Raw genomic sequence first — 27,987 nt, 5'->3', positions numbered from 1 at the left:
CCACCACCACCACTACTGCTACTGATTAGACCGCGAACGATTGGTTCATGAGCTCCTCGAACGCGTCCTCCACGTTGTTCTCGTCGAGCAGGGCCAGACTGCCGAGCGGTATGTGAGGCATCGTGCGGCTGCGGAGTAAGCCGCCGCCGCCACCGCCACCGAACTGATACGCACCGACGGCCTCCGTTGGGGCCAGGGGCGTTCGGTACTGCGGTACCATGTTGCCGCCGCCTCGTGTTGGCTGCTGGTAGTGGTAGGCCTGCGGCTGCGGATGATAGCCGCCCGCACCATAGTAGCCGCCACCGCCGATCGGACCCATCGCATACGAAACGGGGCGTACGGCGGCCGGTCGTGAGCCGCCCGCGAGAAGGGTGCTCTTGTCGCGCAGCACTGCCGCCCCCGTCGCCGCCGCCGTTAGACTGTGATTCGAGGCGGCCCGTGCCATCGGATAGCCGCCGCCAAAGTACGCCTCAACGCTGCGCTGCTTGCTACTACTACTACTATTACTGGGCGGCTGCTGCTGCTGGTGGTGGGCGGCTGCTAATGGCGAGCCAACGGCGAGCGTGTGGCTCGAGCGGGCCCGTGCCAAGGGTTGCTGCTGACTAACGTTATTGTAGATGGCGTGGGGCGGCGCCGCCGCCGCCACCTGCCGATACGGCGGCTGTTGCGGTGGCGGCGGCTGACGGCTGATGGACGATGGCGGGGTCGGGCTCTTGTCCTTGAGCTTCTTCAGCGTCGACTGCAGGCTCTGGGCGATGAGCGAGCCGCGGCCCTCCCGAACGGCCAGATTAGCCGCCGTCGCCGCCGCGGGCGGCGGCTGACGTGTGGGCCCACTGTAGACCGCCTGCTGGCTGACGGGAAGCTGCATGACCTTCGAGACGGCTCGGGGCATCTCGTGCGAGTCGACCGACTCCAGGTCGTCATCATCGTCGTCGTCGTCCTCGTCATCGTCGCCATCGTTGGCGGCGGAGTGCGACGACGAACTGCGCTGGTCCACGTTCACCGCCAGATAGCTGACGGCGGCTGAGGGCGGCGGCTGTTTCGACGGTGGGCTAAAGACGGAGTTGAAGCTGGTCAGGACGAGCGGCTCGTTGTCCGGGTTGGTCAGGGAGTCGCTGCGGTTCAGCAGCGAGAACGTCGACACGGACGTGGGCTGCGTGTAGTCGGTGAACGTGTACGCGACGACCGTCGACACGTCCGGCAACGATGGCCGCTTCTCGCCGCCGCCCACCGTCGCCTGATAGGCCAGCGGCTTCTCGTTGTACTTGAGCGAACCGTGGTACGTGAGGGGCGGCTGCGCGGGTAACGCCGCTGCCTTGCTGTGCCCGAACGAGTTGGCGGTGAACTTGGTGGACGCGATGCTGGCCACGCGGCTTCCGCTCACCGGCGGCTCTCCCTCGGCTGGGCCCTTCTTAGCCGCCCACGGGGCGGCTGACGGTGGCGGCTCGCTTCCGGCCGCGTCGGGCCGTGGGCGATAGTTGAGCACGTTGTGGGTCGGCGTGCGCTCGAGTCGCGCCGGCGGCACGTACGGTAGCTCCTGGTAACCCTGGGCGGCTAGCGAACGGACGAGGCCGAGCTGCACATTGAGCGGCTCCGGTTTGACGGCCGCCGCCGTCTCGTGGAAACCGGCGGCTACCAGCTGCTTGACGAGCCCGGTCGAGTGCGGGGCGTGCGCCGGGATCGGCTTGACGACGGTTTGCGGGGGTTTTGCGTGGGACTCGGGAGCCGCCGTCACAGCCGCCGCCAGTTTGCGAGGTATCGGCTTGAAGACGGAGGCGGGTGCGTGCGAGAACTGGTTGATCGACTGGCCGCCAGCAGCGGCTCCCCCGGTCCCCCCACTTTTTCCCAGCACGAGCCGCCCTTCGGTAACCACCACCGGTGGCGGCGCCGCCGACGGCTTTGTGGAAGAGCTGGACGAAGCGCTCGCTCTCGGCGGCTGCTGCGCGAGGTCATCGAACGAGCCGCTTCCGGCTCGGCACCGCCAGAACTGCATCGCCGACGCTTTGGGCGCTCCGTGCCGCGGCGGCAGCTCCGAGAGGCTGCGCCGCTCAGCCGCCGCCACCGCAGCCGCCGTCGACTGCTCGAAGTTGCTCTTCAGGTGGTCGAACTTGTTCGTCCAGTTGCTGGAGCCGGCACGTGGCTCGCGCGGCGGCACCGGATTGCTCCACCCCTGGCGCGTCTGCCCCTGCTTCCCCTGGCGCTGTAGGAACGCCATGAACTTGAGGTCGTTCTCGGTGCGCGGCTTAAAGTCCGGCACCTCCCGCGGCGGCTGCTGCACGGCCGCGGTCACAGCCGGCGGCGATAGATGGTGCTCCTTGCCGCTGGTGGTGGAGGTGCCGCGCTCCGCCGTACGACCGTGCACCCCATCGCTGTCATCGTCATCATAGCCGCCCGTCAGCAGCAGCTTCTTCGGGATGTCGATCGTATTGGCGCGCTTCATGCGCAACTTCTTGCTCGTGTATTTGTTGAGGTGATGATGGTGGTGGCTGCCATCTTCCGCTCGAGCCCGCTGGGCCGTCACGGCCGCCGTGGCCGCCGTGGCCGCCACGGCCGCCGGACGACGTCCGGCGGCTTGTGGCGGCTGCGGTTTCACCTCGCGGTTGACCATCCTTTGCACCGTGTTGACCACCGGAGGTGGCGCCCCAGTGGTGCCCTTGTTCCGCAGCACCACTTGCTCCGCCGTTTTGCTCGGCGGCGCCGCCGCCGGCGGCTGTTCTTCCGCCTTCCGGTGTGCCGGTTTCGTTCCGCGCTCCTCATCCGAGCTGGAGCCGTCGTTGAACGAGTACTTCTTGACCAGTGCCCGCTGGGCGGCCGTTTGCGTCGGCTTCCGGAACTGCTGCTCGGCGGCCGGCGACGGCGCTACTGCGGGCGGCTGTGGTTTAGAGGCCGCCGCCGGTGCCACTGCGGGCGGCTGCGGTGGTACCTGGTCGACGCTCAGTGACTGGCGGCTCAGAAGTAGCTTCTGCTTGGCCGTGCGCGGCGGCACCGTTGGCGGGCCGCCAACGGCCTTCGGTGGCGGTCCGGCGGCCGGGAGCACCAGCTTGTCGATGGCGGTCTGGGCGTTCTGCATCTCCTTCGGTACGAACTGGCTCGGGCGCTTCATCGCAAACGCGGCGGGTGGCGGCTCCGATGGCGGCTGCGACGGTGGCTCTCCGCCGACGAGTGAGTGGTGCTTCTGGAGGGGCGGCCTCTCGCTGACCGTGGAGGCACCAGTGGAGGCGGCTGGCAGCGGCGGCGGTGGCTGTGAAGGCGTTGGCACCGGCGCCGGCTGATGTGTACCGTTCACCAACACCATCTCCTCGATGAACCTTCTCGCATCGGCGAGCTCCTCACGACTAACGCCCACCGTGTGGCGATTGCTGCGGTTGGTGCGACGCTTCGAGCCGCCGGCGGCGCCGCCGCCGCCGAATCGTGAACTTGTCGGAACGGCCGCCGCCGCCACCAAAGCCGCTCGGTGGCGGTTTTGGCCGGCGTCCAACTGTGCCTCTGAGGACCGCCGGGGACCACCGCCGGCGCCGGCCGCTTCCTCGCCCCTGACGACCCCCGCCGTTCTAGCCGCCGCCACGGCCGCCATCGCTTCCGGCTGCCCTAGACCCTCCTGTAGGCGGGCGACGAGGGCCAGCAGGGCGTGCCGCTTCTCGGTGTCAAGCTGCATCACGTCGGGGACGCCGGGCGCTTCCCCGCGCAGCGTCAGCTGTAGCCGCTCGAGTGCGGCCGTCACTTCGCTCAGCACCGAGCACGGGGCGGCCATGGGGGCTGCGGCCGTCGCCGCCTCGATGTTGTCGTGGAGGCCGGCGGCCAACAGCCGCAGATCTTCGCCCGACTCGGTGCCCGAGTCCTCGACCGGTAGCAGGGACGTCGCCGCCGCCGTCGTCGTCGTTGTCGTCCCTACTGCACCTTCTCTAGCCAGGTTGGCGTTACCACTACTACCAATACTACCACTACTACTAGTACTACCACCAGCACCGAGATCACCACCACTACTAGTACAAACGTTAGGTCCTCCACCGATACCAACAGCCGGACCGGTGGTGAGGGCCCCGAGGCTCAACGGCAAACGGTAGCCGAGGGCGGCCGCATTGCTAAGTAGCAGGCCCTGCAGAAACGGTAACAGCAGCAGTGACTCACCCTGTGGCAACCCCCCATTGGCGGACGCTGCCGCTGCCGCGCTGGCGGCCGATGCCTGATGCTGGTGCAGGGCGCGATCCCGCTGCAGGTCGGCGGTGACGCTGGCGACGATGTCGGTGCATGCTGTGCGTAGGACAAGACACAGGTGACGGGGTGGAGGGGCGAGGGGTGGCAGGGGGTAGTGGTCGAGGCAGGACAGTGGAATGGAGTGGTATGGCATACACAAAACCGAGACAAACACACACAGGACAGCACACAGCACAGAGAGAGAGAGAGAGATAGGAGAGGGTGGACAAATCGAACAGCGCAGGGCGCAGGATAAGGGCGAAGCGTATCAGGGTAACGAGAGCGAGAGCGAGAGAGAGAGAGAGAGGGGAATAGGAAGAAATGGAAAAGCAAGAAACAAAAAAATAAAATAAAAGAGAATGAGTGTAAGTAATTTGCGTAGAGGTCGAGCACACGAACGTTTGGTACTCGCGAGACAGCCACAGAGAGAGAGAGAGAGAGAGCGGTGGGGGGGGGAGAGAGGCAGCACTAACGAGTTCATAGAGGACACGTAACAGGTGGACGAGGCTCGTGGCGTAGAGAGGCGTGAGTAGGCGTGTGCTAGAGTCCACCACAAGACCAGTCTTGGCAGATCCTGTCCTGATCCTGATGCTGATTTTTTTTATTTTTCGAAGCTTTAAGAGCAAAGAAAATTTATGAACGAATGTTGAAAGTATATGGGGACTCTTCGCCTTCAATTGGAACGTAACGTCAAGGACGTCGAAAAACGAACACAGGAAATCGTAGAAAAAATACAAAATATCGTACAGAAAAATCGTCAAGTAACTGAAAGAGGTTAAGCAGCAGCCCTAGGCATCTCATTGGACAGTGGTGTAAGCAATATTTTGACTGGGTTTGTGTTGGGTTTCAGAAGGCTAGGTGCAGTGTTTGGCCCCTAGCGACTTCCATCTGTTTCCAGACCTAGTAAATAATCATGAGTGGAAAGTGTTTTTCATCAAACGATGAGGCGATAACAGCTGTGTCTACAGTATGTGTTTTCTCTACAGGTTTTTTGATATGCTAGCGTCCACAGCTTTTGGGCGAAAAATTCCGTGAGCGTGAGCGTGCGTGAGTGAAATAACAGTTCGTTTGTTTATGGTTTGATTTTTCACTTTCCTTTCCTTCTCCTTCTAGTGCCATTTTTGTCAAAATTTGATCCGCTGTCGAAAAACTAGCCATATTTTTGGAAAGCAAAATAAAATTGCCGAAATCTGCCGTAAACTGTCAAATTGAAAAAATACCCCCGAAACGGGAAAATATCCCGTAAACATAAGGCGCTCAAAAGAAACTCAAAGTAACTCACGGAACTCTAGCAAAAGATTGATAGTTTCTTGGCCTGCCATACATTTTTACCAAGTTTCTCATACTGTGGACCCGGGGGAAACGTGCCTTTCGCAGCCCTTCCAGCCCTTCAATTCAGGGATGAAGGAATTTTAAACCATAAAAGTGTGTGTTTTCTTATCGATCGCCCAAAAATTTTAGCTTAGAAGTAGACAAAAATGACCCCCCCCCAAAAAAAGAGAGAAAGATAGATAAAAAACCACAACAGGCATAAGGCGTAAGAACCGCACGGTAACTCGAGCAAAGAACTGACCGAACCAGCCAGAACCATAAAAAAGACCACCGGAATGAATCGAAATGAAAACAAAAAACGAAACGTAACCAGAAAAAATAAAAGCACGAGCAATACAGTAACAGGGAGCAAAGTAACAGAAAAGAAAATGGAAAATGCAACGGAAAAATTAAACAACAACAAACATACGTCATACTCGAGTAATAGAACGGTATGTTAAGTAGTGAACCGGGCAACCGAGCTGTGGTCGGCGATGGCACCGCACCGGCGAAACTGGCGGAAAACGGACGCCGGCCTGGGAGCTTGGGCAGACGAAGCAGAGTAGCCAAGATTCACTCGACACCAAGGACCTCCTCGAGGATCACAGGCCATGGGCGCAAGACAATGGGGCGCGAGTGGTAGAAATGTCAGAAGAAAGTGAAAAAGTGGGACAAAAGAAGAGAGAGAAAGAGAGAGAGAGAGAGAGACCGGAGTGCGCCGGAGAGAATGGGTGGTGTGGTGGGTCGTACCTTCTTTCTCGGCCATTATCTGCCGGATGCGGGCCCGAATCTTGCGCCGATCGTCGTAGCTCGTGGACTGCTCCAGCTGTTTTACCGATGCCGCGCCGGGGTGTTGATATGCAAAGAAGAAGATAGCACACATGATAGATAGCGATTGAGGAGTACAGGCTCTCCGGGTGCACGTACCAACTGCTTAAGCACGGATTCGTCCCACACTTGGTCGAGGTTGTCGATGGACACCTGCCTGATGGCAGCCGCCGAGGCCGATGGTGTTGCCGCGGAACCGGAACCAGCGCGAACGGTGCGTGTTGTGGTGGTGCTGCTGCTGGACGATACCTTCGACACCTGGCGGGATGGGCCGAAAAAGTGAAGGCGGTTAGTTCGGAGGAACCTTTGTCGGGTTCTGACGGGTCTGCTGATTGATGCGGTTGGTTGCTGCTGAGGTGGCGGCCCACGACTATGTCTGCCGCATCTCACTTTCGACACGACGGCGAATGATATTTTTAGCTGGGGTTTCGCAGGGTGGTCCATCTCGTGTTCCGGCTTCCGATGATCGAAATGCGCGCAAACATCGATCGTCGGCTGTCGGGCTATATGGCAGTCCATGTTTTCAGCTTCAGCAGGCCAACATTCGAAGATGGGCCGCCAGAGCAAAATCCCAAAAACAACTAGTCGTTGTGTGGTGCATTGGCTTCTCTTGCAGGACGTGTGGGGGTTTTCCCAAAGCCCCAGATACGACCATTCTGCTGGAGGTGGAAATTAATTCCCAATTCAGCGTCCCATTTGGTGAATGTCAAAATTTGTACTAAATGTTTCCAGAACGAACGTTTGACGTTTTGAAATGTCAAGTAATCAAGGTAGCTTAAAACTCAAAAACGACACATAATGGATCACCCTCTGCTGGCTGATAGAATCCCTTTCTCTGCTTCTTCTTCGCCTGCCCTAACTCGTTTCCAACTTGCATCTTCCTTTCGGCGCAGATCTCGCCGGGGTTCCCCGGCACAGTTCCCAACGCGCGTTTGCAATTCTTTTCCCGCGCACACACATGCGTAATGCACAGAATGTGTGCAGAGTGAGCTGTTAACGTTTAGGGCGCTATTTTTAGTAGGCCGCCGGAAAACCCCAACGCCAACACCGGCCTCGACGACGACCATCAGGCGCAGCAGGGACCATAGTACCGCGGGGCGGGGTGTTTGCGCGGGGAAGAGGCTGATAGGTGATAGGTGTTGTGTACGTCCGAGAGCAACGCAACGCTGACGGTGGCGATGGCCCTCAACTGCCAATCGGCCTAGTCTGACGTCCCGAGGCTGCTGCTTGCTTACTGACAGCGTTCCGGACGTTGGTCCATTGGTTGGTGTTGCCGCGACCGCTTTCCATATCGATATCCGGGGTGCGCACCCCGTCGTTGAGGTGCCAAACCAACGCTCAACAACGTTGCCCGATCGATACACACGATCTGCTTTCAAGGGCACTCGCACACACGGGCATATTTTGCCAGCGCAGCCGCCCATGTTGCCGCGCTTGGCGGCAACCGTTGGCCCTCGTTCAAATGTCCCTAGATGGTCACGGATGGTCTCTAGAGCGAGCGAGCTCTCGCTGGCGAGGGTGTGCTGGCTACGGGGCACGGTAGCAGGTGCAGTGCAAAACGGTTCTCGGTTGGACGTGGACACGGCTGGATAGAGCCGAGAGACAGAGGCATAGGCAGAATCGTTCCGGTTCTTCGCACCGGTGGGCGTCCCTCTCTCTCTGTCTGTCTCTCTGACCGACGAGCGATATCGTGATCGTGAGACGCAGCCACACCTGGCACTAGTCCGGTTCAAGTCTCTAACTCCCCGATCTAAGCTCCGATCGCCATCGACGCTCTGTCTCCCTAGGTCTAGGAGTTAATTCGTGCGGTTTTTATTCGACATTTGTAACCTAATTACAAGTACAAAACACATGACTATCTTAATGAAAGCTACTACTTTCTCCCATCTTTTAGGTAGTACGTTGATTCCGTGTCGTTAGAACTTCTTATCCTTATCAGCGATCCACTCAGAGACCCATTTTTCAATACATACTGACGGAACGGGCGTAACGGAACAAATACTAGTCCGAAAGAACAACATCTGGTGAAGATAGCCGGAGGGGTTAACAGTCCCCATCCGACATCTTCGAGATAGGTTTTGACCGGTTTTCCGATCTGGGGTCGAGCGTTGTTATTTTGAAAAATCAGCTTATTCTGTCTTTTTCCCCCATTCTCGTCGTTTTCAAATGCTTCAAATGCATTGAATGTTGTTAACGGGATTGTCTTTCAATAAATTCATGAGGTTCTGAATGCTCATAGTGTACCACACTTTTCGTATCCCACCATATGCACATCATAACCGTTGCAAAGTGAATATTTCGCTTTGGTTGCGATGGATCTTGTTCATCATGGCTCTTTGCATTAAGGATTTTTGTACTAACTCCCCTTTTCATCGCCAGTGACGATTCGGTACAAGAATCTCTTTCTTCTGCCGTGCAAGCAGTAATGAAAAAGTGCTCCCCGCAAAAACCGCTTTATCAGGCACAAAACTTGACAAGTTCAAATGACACAATGACGACACTTTACACTTTGACCAAACAATCTATACTGCGTTAGGTGCATAATGACAGTAGCTATTGGACACATATTTCATAAAAAAAATATTTGTAATATTTAGTGAGCAACACCATCCATTGAAAAGCCGCACGAATTAACTCCTAGACTTAATATTTGACGTCATCAGGGTTGTCTGTTTTGCCGACTTCTGCCGACCATTTGTTCGAATAAAGAACCAAAACTCGTCTCTGCTTTTGCTTGTTGGAAGTTCTCCGAAGCTTCTCCGGGCAAAACGGTATTACATTCTTGACAGCTATCTGAAGTTTGAGTCCCGCATCAAAATGGAAACGCATCCCGTCTACGTCCACATCGTCAGAGATCCTCACGTGGGTTGGGAATTTCCGGAGTCCGCTAGGCGTCACGTCAGCGAAACGGACGTCAAAGGGACGGATCGGGATCGCGATCTGCAACCTCTGCCAAGGTCAGCCAGCCGCGGAAACCAGAACGCTCCAGTGTGGTGGCCACCGGAGCAGGAGAACCTCGTCACAGGTGACCGTCCGTTTGGGGCGTGCATATCTGCTAGATACCCAACGGCGCACCAACACCACCATCCCGGTCTGTGAGCGATCGGCGGTCTGTCGCTCTCAACGTCGGACCAAAATTGGACCGAAGCGCAGCAAGCGCGGCATCGGCTGTCAGTAGTACTTGCATCCCTGCTACACGCGCTACTCGACGCTGCGTGGAGCTGCTAGTGCGCAACATTCCGTTACGTAACATACCGCTAGGCTGTTGCACGTTTATTCATATCACCCGGCGGAGTTCTTCTTCGCCGCCGGCGTGAAAATAGTCGCTGCCGGCCAAGGGGCCGCGTGTGTCTTGTGCACAGACACAGAGAGAGTACACGCCAGAGGCTTCGGTGTCACTTCTGACACCGTGCTCCGGACGTCCGGAAGTGTCTTGAACATGAACGGAGCAGGTCTCAGGCTACGGCTCGGGGCTTATCACTCACCTAGAGTACCCCTAGAGTGGTGATGGTAGAGCTGACGCGTAGGTCTAGCTGCAGCAGCCCGAGGGCGGTGCTGCCATTTCACTGGCACTTCAATAAAGTTTGATAGCAGAATGTACGGCCGAATGTGTGCTCCGTGTGCCGAACCACACAAACCCACTTGTCGTCCTTCTTAAACACACCTACACACTCTCTCTCTCTCTCTCTCTCTTTCTCTCACACGCGCAAAATCACAGACGTTTTTTAATTGGTGACGGTTGACCGAGAATTGGTCGTACGATATATGCAGAGGACGTGGACACAGGAGTAGTCATTCTACAACGGAGTCTCCTCAAATCTGGCGACGGCGGACCTGACCCTGAGTACTTCCATCGGCAGATATCCTTTGCCATACGAACGATCACCAATCACTCTACTCTACTGGCTAATGGCTCTTGGAGGAGCTCCTGCTGGAGCACTGCAGAACACGATACACGATAGATCCTCCTCTTGCGATCTTGTACACACATCCACAAACACGCATCTTCTCTATATCTGTTGGGCCACTGAACTGCGAGGCACTGGGGACCAATAGTCCAAGAGTGACAGGAAGTTGTAGGACACTATCCCAAGAGCCTCGTGGGCCTCAGGGTATCCCCCCGATTGCGACTTACGTGTTCCTATCTCGGTCCCGGTCTCTTCGGTGCACCGACCGACGGTTTTCTCTTTCGACTCTTTCTACTGCTTAGAGTTTGAACGTTCGATGAACGGGGTGCTGCTGCTGCTAACCGGTTGCCGGCGTAAGTGCGATTCCGAGCAGCGAAGCCCACGATGCGCTACGGGGTGATGCTGAGCTCGGACTGCGCGTGTTCGGTCGGAAAATGGTACACAGAACGCAGAAAAACTAAACGCGGCCGTAGTAGAAACAGCAGGCGGCTTCACGCCTCAGCGCTCAGCAACGGGCAGAGATTGCGCAGCAGAACGGTCCACGCATGCGCCTCTCTCTCCCTCTCTTGGGGAAAATCTCGACACCGATTTTCCGAGAACCCACGAGCGGGGCGTGTGGCGCATGTGCTGACCACGGCGCGGGGCGCGAAAATGGATCGCGCTACGATCGAGGCCTGAAAAGCGATCGACGGCCGTGGGCAGCAGTGCGACCAGAACGTCCCGGGATAAGAATTTGATCTAGTTTTTTTTTGGCCAAACATCCGCCAAAGTGATAACTTCGGTTTTGGTGAGACCAGCTCGGTGCTATTTACCAGAAGCTTAAATCCGCTCTTTTAGACATTCGGGTTTTTTGGCACCTCTGCCTTGTTTTGACATCAGGTAAATGATTTTAGATCGAAAAAATTGTGCCTGAAAATGACGCTTCGCGGGGATTATTATTTTTCTGCTACCTCTCGAAGAAAACTGTTTCGGAATCGCACCAAATGCATTGTCGGGCAGTTGTTTTTAGAAGATCACAGTGCTTTTAAAATAGTTTCAAATGACGATTTTTGCTTAACAAAGAAAGAGCATTGGAGGACTCAAAAAACGGACTTTCTGATCAGATGATCAATTTGAACCATGCATTGATCGAAAAACGACCAAAATGTCATTTCTAGTACTCCTAAATGGAGGCACCTGGTGTCCCATGGTCTGGCGCTTCCATGACCCTAAAAGCAAAACTGTTTCAGGATTAAATCACTTGGATGGCAGCTGCTATCCCTTCCCGTGTTATTAACCAGACTTGGCTCTTTCCAAATTTCATTCCTTTTCATCGATGCGACATGGATATTGGCTGAGCAGCACTTCGTTTATTTACGAGTAAGTCGAAATTGGACGACTAACTAGTTTACTTAAAAAAAAAGAAGAATTCTTTCGTCTGGGAATCCATGATTTAGCAGAGAGGTGAGAGAAATGTATATCTAGTGAGGGAAAATACTTCGAATAAATTCTTTTTTGGCATGTTGTATGGGCAAACGACGAAGAACGAATCTCTCCGGGATGCACTCGTCGTCGGACTTCCGGTCGGGTCACGGAACGTTCTGGCCACACGGTGGAACGTTGATCGGCCCCATTCGCCCCGCGTTGCCCGTGCGCTGGCGAATGCCTACGAAGCCGAAGAGGTACCGAACCACCGAAAGGTAGGTAGGTTTCCGATATTTTCTTCCCTCCACAGTCACCCAGTTTCGATCTTTCGCCCTCGTCCGCCGAGAGGATTAGAGCGAACATAATGCACTGAGCGCACACGACACGATATCCATTAAAATGTGGCCGACAAAGACAGAACCCGACAGAAACAGAGAAAGAAAGAGAGAAACGGGGGGGATGCGTGAGGGGGGAGGACAAACTGTTATTGCTGTGCAATCTGCTAATTATTAATTGCGCCGTCTCTGGAGTACAGAGGCCACGAACATTGTTGTTCTGAGGCGGATCACCATCGCATCCTTGCTCCAAAAAGCGTGTTTTCCTTCTTATTTACGACCGTTACCATTCTGGGGGCCATTGTCGGTATTGCTTAGTCGCGAACAAGGATCGCAATCCATTTTCACAACGCAGCAGCAGCTCAACAAAACTGCTTTGATTCCAGTATCGAAACCTGAGTTCAAGTGTTGGTACTGACATCAACCTGGCACCTTCCAGACGGACCCCCTAATGTTTTGAGCAACAATCCCGAGAACCCTCGCGATTCGAAAATGGGTTTGGGTTCGCGACCCACAGCGATTCCAGCGATCGTATCTACGCCCAAACCGTGTCCGATCAGTACCGGGAAATGGCAACTGCGCCACCAGCGCCGCGTGCGTGACGTGATCATTGTTAGCACCGCGAGCAAAGCGGAGTCGTGGCGGCGCGGAAGCGACCTAAATCGAGAGCTGGAGAGGCGGCTGGCAAAGCTGGCTGGCTGGCTGGCTGGTGCGGGGTCCTGGTCTGTCTTTGTTCGGGGCCAAACCGGGTCGAAACCAGAGCGCAGCAGCCGCGGTCAAAAATAGAACTTCCCCGGTCGGGAAGTGAGTGTGGGATCACGCGGCCGTGTAGGGCCGCCGTGTGGCCAATAAACCCTTCCTGGTCCGCGCGCGCCGTGTACTATTGCGTCGCGCACTTTCAGTTCATCGCTCTCTCTCTCTCTCTCGCTTTCTCGCTCTCGGTCGGTCGTCATGAACTGGACCTTGGAGCACGGGTCACGGGGCCCGGGTGATCGATGGCTGACAGTTGTCACGGTACGACGTGGCTCAAGGACAACGCCAAAAAGGGCGTCAGCACAGGGCCTCCAGGACTCACCTTCTTGGTGGCGGCCGGTTCACTACCCCCACCGTCAGCGGTGATCAGCGACTCGACCCCGCTCATCAGGACGGATGCACCGAGGAACTTGTTGAGCAGGGCCCGTGCCTCCCGGTCCTCGGCCGTGTCACCCGACTCGGTCACTAAAAAGGGAAAGTGAGAATGTTAAGCGGACATCATTGGGCACCGGGTCCCCTGTCGGCTTACCGCTGTCGGCGTTGCGCATCCGCTCGAGCACATCCTGCACGTTCGTGACCTTGGAGGTGTCGTTGAGGAATGAGCGCACCTGCTGCTGCTGGTGGTGGCTGGAGCTGGAGGTGGTTCGCAGCTCACCGCCGTCACCGTGCTCGCTGAAGCACTCCTCCTCCTCCACCTCCTCCTGCTCGTCGTCGTCGATGGACCGCACCGAAAAGCAGCCGTCGGTGGTCGTAGCCGACGGCGTCGAGGCGCGGCTAGCCGACTGGCTCTGGGCGGCGGCGGCCGAGCGCAGTATGAGGCCGGCCTTCGGGTGTTGCTGGTGCAGCGAGGACGACGATTCGCGGTGCACGAACCGCTCGGTCAGCTCCTTCACCGAACCCTTCCGGACGACCTTGCGCACCGGCGGGTGAGCCGGGGGCTCCTCGGCGGCCGCCGGCTCGGTGATCTTCTCACGGCGGCTGATCGCCATCAGGCCGGTCCCGGCGGGTCGGTGACTGCGCGGCGTCATCCCGCCGGCCGTGGAGTAGTGTGTCGTGGTCCGCTCACCCACCGCCGGCCCCCCGTTCTCGCTGCGCAGGGTCTCGGTGACGATCGTGCCACTCACCTCGGTCGCCGGCGCTGGCTTCTTCTTGAGCGCCCGGATCCCGAACAGCGGCAGCCCGTTCTCGTCTGTCGGCCCCACCCCGTAGCTGGAGGTGATACAGTCCGTCGTCGTCGTAGTCGCCGTCGTCGATTCTGAGGCCGTTGCCTTCGACTGCTGCTGCCGGAAGCTGCTTCCGGTGGTGACGGTCGTCTTCTTGAGCAGCCCATTCGTTGTCGCCGCCGTCGCCGCCGCTGGACCACTACCGGACCGGGCGGTCGTGCTGGATGCCTTCCGCAGGATGTTGCTGGTGGCCCAGATTGGCCGCTCGTCCTTCGACACCGCCGCGTGCTTCGTTACGACGCGCCCCTCATCCGCGGTGCCCTTCGCAGGGGGTGCGGTGGTGCCGATGTCCGGCGCCGATGGCTTCCGTTGCTTCACCGAGGCAGTGCCCATCCCATCCCGTGTGTCCTGTCCCTGGCGAGAGCGAGTGCCGGACTGCGGTGGTGGCGGCGCCGGCTGCTGCTCGTCCTTCTGCTTCTTCACCAGCCGAATCTGGGCACGGATGCGGCGCCGCTGCTCGTACCCCGTCACCGACTCCAGCAACCGCTCGAGCACCTCCAGGTCCCAGTTGTCCTCGACGGCCGGGGCACTATCCGTGGCGGGGGCGGCCGACCCGCTTACTTTGCGCTTTGCGGTGGTGCTGCCAACCGCAGGTGTGTTCCGATTGCCGCCATCTAGGCGCTTTAGCTCAACCCCAAACTTGCTGCTGCTGGTGGTGCTGGGCACGGCAACGACTGGAGCGGGGGCTTCCACCAGGGCACCACCGTGATCCACCGAGTCACGCCGGACGCTGGCGTTGATGTGCTCGAGTGACGCCACCGTGTGGGCCATGTACGACGGTGTACGGCCACCATCGGTGGCGATTGGCGCGGGCGACTGTTTCAGCGACGATTTGCGAGCGACCGTCGCTCGCTGTTCGTCCTCCGGGACTCCGGGGTCGGTGACCTGGAGCTTCGAGGAGGAGATGCGCTTCTCGAAGAGGTCCTTCTTGGAGGAAACCGTGTCCCGGATGTAGGCGGGGACGGCCCGTACTTGGGCGGCTGGCACTACCGGGCCACCACTATCGCGGCGACCTCCGTCGCCCGCTCCGCATGGCTCCTGTTCGGCCACCGGTACGTCCTCCGGGCTGGCCCCCGAACTCTTCCGGTACACACCGATGTCTGTCAGCTTGACCTCATGCTGCTGCTGCTGCTGCTGCTGCTGCTGCTGCTGCTGCTGCTGCCGCTGACGGCGATCCTCCCACACCGACGAGCGGTTCAGAATGTCGCGCTGATAGCGTCCCCCATCCTGCTGCTGCTGGTGGGCGCTCTTCTCGAACAGTTCCTTCGCCTTCTTCACTGCGTCGGTGCTACGCAACGTAATCGGACTGCCGGCACCGGGGCTACTGACCGTCGCCGTCCGGTATCGGTCCGTAATGCTGGCGCCACGCTGCTGCTGAGTGCCCTCCTCCTCCTGGCGCGGTGCTCCGGTAACGGTAGCGGTGCTCTTCATCGCATTCTTCACCAACTCGGGCGACTTTTGCGGTGCGAAACGGATCACCTTCTCACTGACTCCGGCCCCACGGACCGCTTCCGGTTCCTGCTCCATCTCTTCCACCTCTTCGTCCTGCGAGCCGACGAAGGTTTCGGCGGCCTCCAGCTCGTCCGTCGTCGTCAATACGAACGGGCCGGAGGTGTGGATCTTCTTCACCTCCTCGGCGGTCGAGATGAACTTGGTCACCTTGTCCGACACGCTCAGCAGACACTCGTCCGACCGGAGGTGCTCGTCCAGCTTCCCGTAGTCGGGGCGCGCCACGGACCGCAGGCGCTCGGCGCTCGCACCACCACCGGAACCACCGGAATTGCCGGAATCCTGAAGGCGGCGGGCCTCCTGGACGAACTTGGACACCTTCTCGGTGACGCTCAGCAGCGACTCGTCGTCCTCGGTGACCCGGTCCAGGTTGGTGATGCGTGTCGCCCGCTGCGCCCGCACCTCGTGGTCCTCCACCTCGGTGATCTCGCAGCCTCCGCCGTCGGCGCCACCACCACCGACGAACGCGTTCGTTGCCTCGTCGAAGATCTGCACGTGCTTCACCTTGGCGGCCGGCACCAGGGTCGCCCCATCGTCCGGCTCGTGGACAGCATCCGGGTAGCGGGGCCGGCCCGTATCCTCGTCCGGTGAGACCGGGATCGGTACCAGCTTGTTCGGGGACGGTTCCCGGGACGATTTCGCCTGCTGGATGTCGATCACCACGTTGTCCAGGTGATCGGAGCTGAGCGTGGCGGTTCTGCTGCCCCCCGGTGGCGTCACCTTCGTCGCCAGATTGATCGTTTTCGTTGCCACGTGCTTAACCGGTCGGTCCGGCTTGCTAACGCGGCTCACCGGTGCCGCCGCTGCCGTCGGGCGGCTGCTAGTTTGGACCTTCGCACCCGGGCGGCTGCCACTGACAGGTGTCGTGGTGGTGGTGCGAAGATGATTGTCGCTCGAGGAGCGCGTGTAGCACTTGTCGGTGGCTGCCCGGGGGGCACCCGTCGTCCGGTAGACCGGGGCCGAGTCCTTCCGATCGGTAATGGCCGCCGGCGGACGGCGACGACGTGACGCCTCCGTCGCCACACTCGGCGATGGCTCCGGTTCGCTGTCCGACACGCCTGTTTCCTTGTCCGACTCTGAGTCTGCCGGCTCGGGGTGAGCTGTCTGCTTGGCACGGACGGTGCTGCTGGTGGTGGTGGTGCTAGTCCGTCCTCGGCCAGCCTGCTGCGGTTGCGACAATGACTTAACGGGTCCACCCCGCACCGACTCGATCTTGATCTTGGCCACCGTGATGTGATGATTCCGCGGAACCGGTGCGGCCACCTCCCCCTGCTGCTTACCACCTGCGGCTTGCCGTTTCACGTCAAAGTCGGACGAGCTCTTGGTGCTGATGGGTCGCGGTCCCCCAGCGCCGCCCGCTGCCGGCCGCCGATCGAACTTGCCGTCGGACGATTGCTTCGTGAGCAGCTTCACGGAGGAGGTCGCCGCTTTGCTGGTGACGGTGGTGCGCACGGTCTCCCCCGTGGTCTCCACCGTGGCCTCCATCATCGGGACGATCGTGATCTCCGCGACGGACACGTTCCGGGCCACGGTATCCTTCACTTTCGGTTTGCCGGTGTCCGCTGCGGGCGATGCCCGGGCGGGCTCCGGGTCCGACGGCTCCACCTTCGCCGCGCGGCCAATGGTTTCGCTCTCGATCGAGCGAATCTCCTGCTCGAGCTGGCGTCGCTTCTCCGAGCGCTGCTCCGAGCGTGACTGGATCGTCGCCGACGAAGCGGCCGTCGTCACGGTGTTATCGTAGGTGCTGAAGATGCTGCCCGTGTGGTCAGCGGTGCCGTTGTTGCCCGTGGCCGCTTCCGGCATGCCGAGGATCTTCCGGCAGCGCTCCTCGTACGTTTCGCTGCGGACGAGCGGTGGCTTCGCGCCCTTTCGAGGGCTGCCCGCCCGATCCCGGCCGCCATCCGGTTCGACGTCGGAGCGTGATTGCTTCCGCTCGGACGTGATCGTTGAGCGCATGTAGTTGCCGGTGGTCGGACCAGGAGCTGGCGAGGCTGCCGGCTTGCGATTGGGTGCGTCGGATTCGCGCGAAGGACTGCTGCGCTGGTGGTCAGCTCCAGTCCCGGCCGGGGACACCGATCGTAGCGAGCGGACGAACGTCTCGTGGGCCGCATCCACCTCCACCAGGATCTTGTGGGCGCAGGAAGCGGTGGTTGCTGGTGGTGCCGATGGCGCCGACGAGCCACCCACCCCGACTTCCTGCGCGGCTTCGCTGCCGACCGTCTCGTACGTGCGCGTCGTTACCGTCGTCCCGTCGGCCAGCTGCTTCGTCTCGGTGACCATCCTCGTGGTCGCGTTCACCAGCTGCTCCTCGCGCTCGACCACCGTGCCGCCCTGCCCCGCCAGCCGGAACGCTTCGCGCACGCGCTCCGGGTCCTGCGACAGCTGCTTCCGGGGAGCCATCTCCAGTGGCTCGGCCCCGGAACGGGTGCTGCCGCTGGTGCTGGTGGTGGTGGTGGTGCTGGAGGACGACTGGTGGTGGTGGGAGGTCTGGCTGGTCTGGCTCACCAACCGCCAATCTTCGCCCTCCTCCGCGATGACGCGGTCCTCCGCCAGGAACGTGTCCGACTGGGCGACCGCACTGCGGACCGCGGCCCCGCTCCGGGGGTCCTCCTCGTACCGCTCGCTGTGCGCTTCCTCGCTCCGTCCGGCGAACCGGGCTCGGCCGGCACCCCCGTCCAGCTCCTGCGTGCCCTCGGTGCTGGCCGAGCTGCGTACCGTGTGCGTCCTGCCGTCCTCGCTCACCTCCTCCGACGTTCGGATCTGCCAGCCGGATCTGCTGTCCGCCGGGGACGGGATGGCCGCCGGAGTGCCGAATCTAAAAATGGGGAGAGGTATGAGTTGGGCGGCCCTTTCCCGAAGGTATCCCGAAGGTGTCCCCCGTCACCTGGTTGGGCTCTCCGAGTCGCGGATCTCCTTCGTCTTGAAGCTCTCGAAGCTCTGGTCGACGAGCGAATTGCCGTGGGTGCCCACCGTCACCGCACCCGTCTTCTTCAACCCGAACGTGGCGCTCGCATTATCCATCAGGAAGTACGGCGGGCTGCTGTCGTTGCTGGCGTAAAAGTCCTTCAGCCGCTGCTCGCGCAGCTTGTACATGTACGCCCGGATCTCCTTCTTGCGCGAGAAGTCCTCCGCCTGCTGCCACTGCGCGAATCGCGAAAGAGAGGGAAAGAACGGAGATACCCCCCAGGCCGATTAGTACACTCTCAGCTCAGCCTCGTGGTCGTGGTTTTGCGTCACATTTCCGTGATCGTTTCGTGATTGAGATCGAGACCCAAACTCGATCCATATCGTTCCGCAGCATGTGACTTCTTCTTTTTATCCGCAATAAATAAATAAAGCCTGTCCCACTTAGAATCGGGAACAATTGTACGATTTCTAGCAGTGCCTCTGGTGGTCGGATTACAAATGTGTTGATAGTAATTTCTTTAGTAAACAATCGGCTTTCAGTACGGAAAGTTTCATCTTGGTCGGTGGAGTTTTTAGAAAGTTATGCTTAATGGAACTCAAAAGAAGAAAAATAATGCTGCATACTAATGTCGAGAGTTCTATCATTTATTAAGTCACACAAAGGTCCGATTAAGTTTTGGCCTGATTTGGTAAGCTCCTACTATAGCAGGGATGTAGATCAGTCGTACTTTTACAATAAGGTGGATTTCATCGTAAAGGATATCAACCCAACAAATTACCCTAAACTCCGCTCAATCGAAATTTATTGGACAACAATCAATAGGAATAGTTGAAGAAGACTGAAAAGGTGATGCGGGATGCTGCAGAGATGGCGATAAATTGGAACAAACTAGCCGCTGAGATGGACCAGACGATTGTGCAGAAAATGATGGCGCACATTCCAAAGAAAGTTCGCGATTTCATCTGATGACCAAAAGTATAAATTTCTGAAAATTTCTTCTCTTAAAGTGCAATAAAATACCTTCATTTTGACACCTTGATATGTTTCGTAAGTCAAACCAAGCCCAAGATAGAGCTAATTCAATTGTTCCCCATTCTAAGTGGGACAGGCTTTAAATAAATGTCGCCTTGTCACTGTATTTTTTACAATGGGAAAAACATCAAGCATCGTACGGTGATTGATTTTTTTAAATTTGAAAACACAGGAAATTTTAAAATTAACGATTTTACGAATGTTGAAAGTATATGGGTTTAGTCTTCGCCTTCAATTAGTACAGTAGAAAGATGGGTTACTGACTTTAAACGTCGATCGTACAGGCCTTGAAGACGATCCACGTCACGGACGTCCAAAAACAACAACAACTGCGGAAATCGTAGAAAAAATACAGTATATCGTAGTGAACAATCGAAAGAGATTTAGTAAGCATACGAAGCATCTCCTCTGGGCAGTATAAGCAATAGTTGGACTGAAGTAATGGGTTTCAGAAAGATAAGATAGTGATAAGATTTGGATCTATCAGTACGAAGCGTTTTCCATCAAATGATGAGATCATAACAGCTGTAGAAACGTGTTTTATAACCCCCTTCCAGATTCTCACTCACAGCGGTTAGGGAATTTATAAATTGGAATCTTGTTGGAACAAGTGCAAGGAGAATGCATACGGAATAATCGATTCAAACCATGAAATTATATTTTTCTTGCCGTATGCACAACATTTATTGAACAGCCTGTTCCATCTGCTAGAAAATTCCTTCAGAACAAATCAAACAAGAACGTAAATTCTAGCGAAAGCTGCAGCGGCGATTGCAAAACAGTTGCAATAACGAAAAGAAAAATATTTCAAAAAAGGCAAAATTTAAACATAATGAGATCATTGCGATTTTGGACTTCATCCCCCCAACCGTAGTTGGGTTTGGGTTTTTCTCCTTTCTGAAATTACGTTCTACACCCACCCGCCATTAGAACAGGGTTTCGGTGCAGAAAGGGGGGGCACACACATCCCAGGTCCGGGGCCCGACTTCCGACAGATGGTCCGAATGGTCCAACATTTTGCGATCTGGTCACACCGCGCGAGATCGAGATCACCCCACTCATTTTGAGCCCAAATTTGGCCAAAGGTTTCTTGAGCTCGAGGCCCGACATGGCGTGTATGTCTGCATCTGCAACCCAGCCCCGAGAGAGCCCGAGTGGTCCGATTCAATCCGCGCCGGCGCCGACGAGCCAACTTTTCAACACACAGCCCAAATAAGGTGGACACCGCGGTGTCAATGATACTAGAGGCGGCACACAGCATCGCGCGCAGCGCAATAAATGACGTACCGAAGGCACCACCGCTGCGGCGGCGGGTGCGTGGGGATGATCTCAGCGAAGCCGGCTTTTCGACGGGCTGTCCAAAAACAGCGACCCGGGGAGGACGACGGGAGGTTTCACTTTTTGTCCCATTTTGGGCAGCCCGACCAGCAGCCGGCAGCTCCTGGGATCAGAATTTATTGCCCCAATGACAACGACCCCAGGAAGTGCGCAAAATATGGCGTCCAGCGCCCAAACGGGGCGGCCTGCAATCATGTATGGGGTTGTGGTTGTGGTGAGATGTGTGGTAGCAACTGGCCAGCTGCCCCGAGTTGGGATCTTGCGCTGGGGGTGCCACTGATGAAGTTATTCGGAGCGAGGCGCTTTCCTTTTCGCATATCTCTCCGCCGTGGTCGTGGGTCGCGCACACCCGGTCGCCATGCAGCGCAACTAGCGCGGATCACTACCAGTCCATACGGGCACCAGACCAGCGCGTATGCCCATAAACGGTGCGTCGACAACTTCGAACGGGCGGGCGACACAGCGATTGGCGACACACAGGAGACCGTGACACATTCTCCAGCAGCCGACGGCGCATTTGAAAACGACGCCTCCTCAAGAGTGCTGGCGCATCGTGACGACCCTCGGGAGATCGGGGACAACGAGCGGTTAATTGGTCGGCGGGAAGCAGAAACAAATCAGGCAGGCACAGCCAGGCCAGGCCAGGCACCGGCTAATGACAACCCACACGTCGGGTGTCGGGTGCGCGCGTGTGTGGGACGAGTAACAACTAAATTGCGGATCGATCGTTCCGCCGTCATGTTGTCATCGGCCATCAGCCAGCTGGAGCTGGAGCGAACAATACGGTCACCGGGGCGTGGGCGTGTGCCATTGGCGAAGTGTACGGAAGTCCGGCACTGCGATAGAATCTCTGGCAATCGACTTGCGAGAGGTCCTGATGGTTCTGAGCAGCAAAATCCTGGGAGCATGTCTAGCACGCTGGATGATTAGGCGGACGATCAGTTGACCAGTCCTGAAACTAGAACTCTTGGTATTACTGCTTGCAGGGCAGAAAAGAAAGGAGCTCCTGTAACGCAAAAGGGCCTTGGGCGAATCTCCCACCATATGGTGGGATATGAACGGTGTGGTGTACTATGAGCTTTTGGAACCTAATGAAATTATTGATGGAGAACGCGCTCGACAACAAATAATGCGCTTGAAGCAAGCTTTGACCAAAGAAAAGACCAGAATGGGATAAGGGACATAATAAACTGATTTTACAAAACAAACAACAAGCACAGCGATTCACTTCTTGTCAAAGTACTGGAAAATGAATCTCTGAGTTCGATCGCTTCCAGAGATCAAGAGTTCTATCCGAAATTGAATCCAGGGACTACCTGCCAGACGAGAGAAGGACACTACTAGGACAATTGTGGCAAACCGCACCAATTCAAAGTCCTCGAATCTGGAAAAATGGAAGCTCCACAAACGTGAGCCAGACTTTCTGTAGGCGGCGTGCGGTGGCGCTAGTAGGCAACTGACTTTCTCCATGAGATCAGTCCAGAGACCACGCACCCACAAGCCGCCCACCCATCTCTCTCTCTCTCTCTCTCTACCGGTAGGCTGAACGTTTGGCGTGCAATAACGGATAATATTCTCGGTTTAACTCGCAGCTAAATTCACTCTAGATTGCATGCGAAATACATGGCCGGTGCACTCGGGAAGTTCCGAAATCCCGGACACCAATCCATCTCGAGAAGAGAATCGTTTCACGTTTCCCATCTAATGTTTTCCTATTTTTTTTTTTGAAGCAAACTCTTTTTTTGTTATGGAGTTATGGAGTTCTGCCCCGATTCTGAGCCTCTTACTTTCGACCCAAAGACAACGGGTTTTATGGGTTTTCCGGAGAGGTTCTCCGGCACAGTCTCCTGGGCAGGGCAGTCCTGCAGCTGGAAAATGAATCCCCACATTTTTTACACCAAAGTGTCGTCCTCTGGAGGGAACACCTTTTGTGCCGGGTTCCACAGGAACCGGGATTTTGCCTTTTTTTTTTTTCTTTTTTGGTGGCCCCAGCCGAGCAGCTGGCTGGGGTGCCATTGGTTCGTTGGTTCGTTGTTCACCTTTTGATGCTGCCGCCTTCGCCGCGTGCACTGGATGTGGCTTGTGTGGACTTGTGGGGCTGATGGTGGCGTTGCTAGGAGTGGCTAGTGAGGACGGAACGGAACACCCTGGAACACTTACACTAACACACGCGGATACGCAATTAAAGCGGACCGTATAGCGCACTTTTGGGGCTCCAGCAACAGCAACACTCGTGTGCCCGCAGAAGGCTTCTTCTTCGGACGACCCCAGATCTCTCTCTCTCGGTGGGTCCCCGTCTCGTTGCTTCTGTTCTGTTTTTTTTTCTTCCACACTCTTTCTTCTCACAGATGCCGCTCCAGAACACTGAACACTGACGCGAGTTCTGTACACTGTCTTACTTTCTCTCTTTCCCTCTCTGTCCCTTTGGTTCGCTGGCCCCGGAGGTTTGTCTTTTCTGGAGCCTCTGGTGCTCTCGACGTTCTTCACTGGTGCTCGACTTGCGCTCGACTAAGGTTCTGGCTGCGAGCCGCACGCCTTTTCGACGCCTGCTCCCGCGAGCGCTGTGTGCGGTGGTGGTGGGCAGCAGCCACAGGTCGAGCCGGGGCCCGGGAGCCGGGGGTCCGACAGACGAGACGTCGTCGTCGGACCCGGCCCCGACCCCGACCCCATACCAGGGAGAGCTTTTTATGTCGGTCTGCCCGTGGTCGCTTCTCACTCTCGCTCGCTTCCTCGCTCGGTTCTCGGTTTCCGTCTTGCCCCGGAACTTGCGTAGGAAGCGGTTTGCGCGCAACAACAACAACAACAACCGGTCCGTCGGCAGCGCATGCGCAAGCGCTGCCGTTCGGGCCGGCCGCGAGCCGGCCGGACCCCGGACCGGGCGGGCGGACACTCACCCATACTCACGTCGGGCGGTTACTCCCGCCGGCAACAGCCAACGCGAAGACCCAGCACACACAAGCACGACCGATGCGCTTCCACTTCGGTTGCTTCGGCGAGAGCTTCTGACTCGAGTGCCCAAGAAGAATCTAAAATGTTTTTTAAAAAAATGGTCCAAAGAGGGCCCGGCAGAAAAGAAACGGACATCCTGTGTAAATCCTGCGGCAATAATACCCGGAACGTCCGATTGATCTTAGCTTGAGTGACAGACAGAGAAAGGTTGCTCAGGGAAAGAAGAAATGAAAAAACTCAGCCAGATGAAATTCTACTCAAATTGTCTTCAAATAAGGATTGGTCCTTCGTTAGCCGTTTTTTTTCTTAAATGACAAATGGTACAATTTTCGCATCGCCAACCCCCAGTGGACTCCGCCACGACACACCACGTTCTCAGTCTCTCTAGCCGAAAGAGGTAAAAGGTCAAACGGCACGCAAAGTTGTCTGCCTGTCACGGCTCGGAACCTGTCTGTCCTGTGCGCATCGTTGGTGGTGGCACAGGCGCAGGTGTGTGTCGATCGATGCGCCTTAGAAGGCCCTGATGCCTGAATGATAAGAATTATTGGTGTCCAAAAATGCGGGGGTAGCGAAAACGCCAAACGCCAAACACCGGCGATGACTAATCAATAGCCTGGGGAGAACACCGACGTCGACGTCGGGGGTGGGACGCCGCACGTCTCGGCTGGATGAAGTCGTCTGGAGCAGCCTAAACTGGTGCGCCGCCGGGCGGAAAACGAAAGGCCGGCCGGGCAAAGCAATGGGTGGGTGAGGATGAAGGGGGGAGGGGGGGAAGGCTAAGGGAAGGTCCTAGCTTCGGAGCCGCGGTTCACAGTCGCCGGCGGCCGCAACAAACGCAGCGCGCAGAGAGAGAGTTCGTCTTACGCGAATACGAAAGACATCAACAGCCCGGCAAGCGACGAACCGGTTCTAATTCGTTCTAAGTCGCCTTTCCCCATATCGCATTCGCTTTCTCTCTCTCTCCTTCACTTTCTCTTTCTCTATTTCTCTCTCTCTCTCTCTCTCTCTCTCTCGTTTTCTGTATCGTTCTACCTCTCCCATTTTTAGCTCTTCCTGTATTTTCTCTCATTGCTCTGCTCCGTGTTGATTCACACTTCGGAGCCCGAATGGGACACTTTCGTTGCCGCTCTTGTAATATGTGGCGCCCCACAGGCTCTGCAAGAGGTTTGGCAGGTGGGTTTTGGAGCCACCGGAGGTGGACTGCGGTGTATTTTATCGCTCCTATTGTTGTGCTACGCAGCAAAGTAGCTCTTCGGTGGCCTTCGGATGTTGGAACATCGCATGTGTGTGTCTGTTTTTGCACGGTGCAACCGATAAATGGCAAGGCTCCCAGGGGCGCACTAAGGTCAACCGGTTACTGCGGGGAAGGATGCTCACGCCTGGCCATCTCCTGGCCACGCACGGTGACAATGGGGAGCGCGTTGCGTCGCGACGGCAACGCGCACCATAATTTGTGTTATTTTATGCACCGTGCCCTCGATCGGCGAAGGTCACCCGGCTAGCCACCAGCCAGCCACCGCCGTCCTGACCGCCCGGCGAGCAGTTGTTGATTGAGTGGTGGAGAAGGTGAACTATCTTTCCGTAAAAGGAAATGCCCGCTTCCGTCGACGAGAGCCCGTCACAAAGCCCAGGGTGAACCAGGGCAGGCTCGCGCAGCCGTACGAAGGGGGGCGAAGAGACAGAGAGACAGAGAGTGAGAGGCTCGGATGGTCGCTTCCCGTTATAGGCTGTGGAGCCGTTTTCGCAACCGCACCGTTTTGGTGTGGATGGCGCGCGAAGGTTCCACCATCCACCGGAGGCCCACAGGGTGGACATGGATTGGCCAGCGGGTGGAAGGATTTGGAAGGCTCTTTGGATCTTAAAGATCGCCCGCAGACTGGCGGGGTTAACATCGGTAATTGTGTAGGAGTCCAGAAATTTTAGGAATCCTACGGTATATCCGGAAGGTACCCAAACTTCCGCTTCGGCTCCGCAAATGCGCGGAGCAGAAAACGGAACCCCAAACACAGGTTCCAGTGGCGCCATCTATGAACGCCATCTGGATGGTTGCTGTGGTGCCCTCGGAAATTCTCGATGACCTAGGATTGTACAGCGAACGAAATGAAATGTTCACACAGGAAAGAATCTTGTGGAAAGTTCTTGGACCAATCTCCGACCAATCGACGACTAGCCGGTGGATCCGTGGATTAATCCCACCCGGCTTTAATGTGTATTTATGGCCGTGTCCGGTCCCCGGACCACACAAAGGGAACGGGCGGTCTTTTATCGTTCAAAGCGTTCTGCGTGACTCATCGCTCATCATCAGCTCACTGCTGTCGCTGCTGTCGAAACCGCAAAGCGAAGCGAAGCCGTAATACCTCGCCATGCCATGTACTGGCCGGCCGTGTTCCCCCTTTCTCTCTCTCTCTCCCTCTCTCTTTCGGTACAACAACAAAAAGTTTCGAAAGCATCCAAACCAAACACGCCGGTACGAGGGAGCGTGTGGCAGTAAAACCGGGAATGGGATGCCAGAAGCATGAAGTCACAAAGTCGTAAAGACCCCAGGACGACTTCAGGAATGCTGCCGATGCCACTGCCGATGCCTTTATCTTATGCTTTATGGTGGCGGCGGGCTTTGTTATGCGCGAGCCCGTGGCGGTATGCGTGTCTGTAGTTTTGAATATTAGCTAGGCAGCATTACTGGCCCAATGTGAGAAGTCAAAAGAATCATTCGGAAAAGCTAGGCGAAGGTTCTATTTTGACGGTACTCAAGCAGTGTTGTTTTTCCAATGCAATTCCCAATGTATCTTCTGTAATTTTGTGGTAAACAAGATTACAAAAGGTTTTATTTAAAAAAATTGATAAAAAGTAATTTGACGAAAATAGTAACAAACAAAACATAAGTTAATTCCGTTTTTTTCTTCCACAAATTATGGAATCGATGGATCCTTGCAAAAGCTAAATTCCGAAGTCCGAAGCCAAAGCCGAAACGCGATCCTGGGCGCACCGAAGCTCTACTGCCCTAGGTTTGGTGTGCCCAGCTGGTTGTCATTTACTAAGAGCAACCGAACGAAGCAACCTTCGTTGGGATTATTTGGTTTGATCCATCCGATCCAGTAGCAGACGCTTACCATTTTGCGTAGCAGGTCCTCGTCGGTGATTGCCGAGAGGTCGGCGGTGGCCGCAAACTGGGTCTCCATCGTTGCAGCGGCTCGTCCCTAGGCGATCCCACTGCCTGGATGGCTGGATCCCGAGGGTTCCGTTAACGGCTGCTAGGGATCGCACTGCACACTGCACTGGGAAGAGTTGCTAGTTGATTGCTGGTCGAACCGACGTGTCGCCAATTGATAGTCGCCGGCTAAGGTTAAGCGAAGCACGCTAAGCTAAGACTCCTATGTAGTGCTGTATGTGAGAGAGATACGTGTAAACGGACAGTGGCAGTATCAGACGGCGTAACGTAGCGTAAAGCAAAAGGAAACGAAATGGCCGAAGAATCACCTTTCGAGCCGTTGACCGGACAAGATCCTTCTGCACAGTGGGGCGCCGGCGCAACACAACAACAATAAACACACATACACACACTCACGCACGCACACGCAACAATAACCGTGCGTGCGTGCACAGCACTCTACTCGGACGGCACACCTGTGCCAAGTCTGTTGCAAGTGTCTATTGCCGGGTGCCTGGGGGGACCCAACGAGTTTTGTTTGCCAAAACGTTTGTTTGTTTACACAGATTGTTGTTACTATTGCTTTACTGCTCACACACCTCACTCACTGGTTCACTGGTGCACTGGACTTCGGGCGGTTAGAGAAATCCGTTGGAGTGAAATTGAAAGTGAAGCCAATTTAAACTAAATTGAAGAAAAAAAACAAGAAAAACAAAAAAGTGAGCCTGTGAGTGACTCTGTGTTCTATTGCTTATCCAGAAACCGGAAACGCACGCACGCACGCACGCCCAGAACGCGTTCGCGTTCGTTCTTCCTTCCTTCCCGACCTGGCGCTTCCCGATTGAGGTCCGTGCGCGGCAAGGCTTCGCAGGGTTCGCTGTGTGTGAGGCTCGGTGCTTGGTAAAGGTTGCTGCTGCTCGTGGTCCGTTGTGGTAGGCTTCAGTCTCGATACTGACTGACCGACCGTCGCCGGTTTGGACCTGACTGGTCCGCGAGCATCGCGAGAGCACCGCGATGGAGCCCACCCCGGCCGTTGGGTCCTTTGGGCCAACGAGCGAACCGAAGCAGAAGAAGCAGAAGAAGCGGGCTCTGCCGACGACGACGACGACGACGACGACGACGGCGGTGGTGGCAACGAAGAAGTGCG

The 27,987-nt window shown here is 56.7% G+C and overlaps 1 protein-coding gene across 1 annotated transcript; it reads right to left on the bottom strand.

Moving 5' to 3' along the window:
- Positions 1-25: 25 nt before the first annotated feature.
- LOC131213297 (uncharacterized) lies at positions 26-26,871 on the bottom strand. The gene is made up of 10 exons (XM_058207314.1): positions 26,803-26,871; positions 18,350-18,606; positions 17,975-18,280; positions 14,105-17,905; positions 13,263-14,026; positions 13,056-13,198; positions 6,433-6,591; positions 6,256-6,331; positions 564-4,251; positions 26-419 (listed from the first exon to the last, which is right to left on the bottom strand). Exons 1-10 carry the CDS (start codon positions 26,869-26,871, stop codon positions 26-28), a joined length of 9,657 nt encoding a protein of 3,218 aa, XP_058063297.1.
- Positions 26,872-27,987: the final 1,116 nt, after the last annotated feature.

This window comes from Anopheles bellator, chromosome X (assembly GCF_943735745.2).
Source record: "Anopheles bellator chromosome X, idAnoBellAS_SP24_06.2, whole genome shotgun sequence".
Taxonomy (NCBI): domain Eukaryota; kingdom Metazoa; phylum Arthropoda; class Insecta; order Diptera; family Culicidae; genus Anopheles; species Anopheles bellator.
This window is presented reverse-complemented; position numbering and strand designations above follow the sequence as displayed.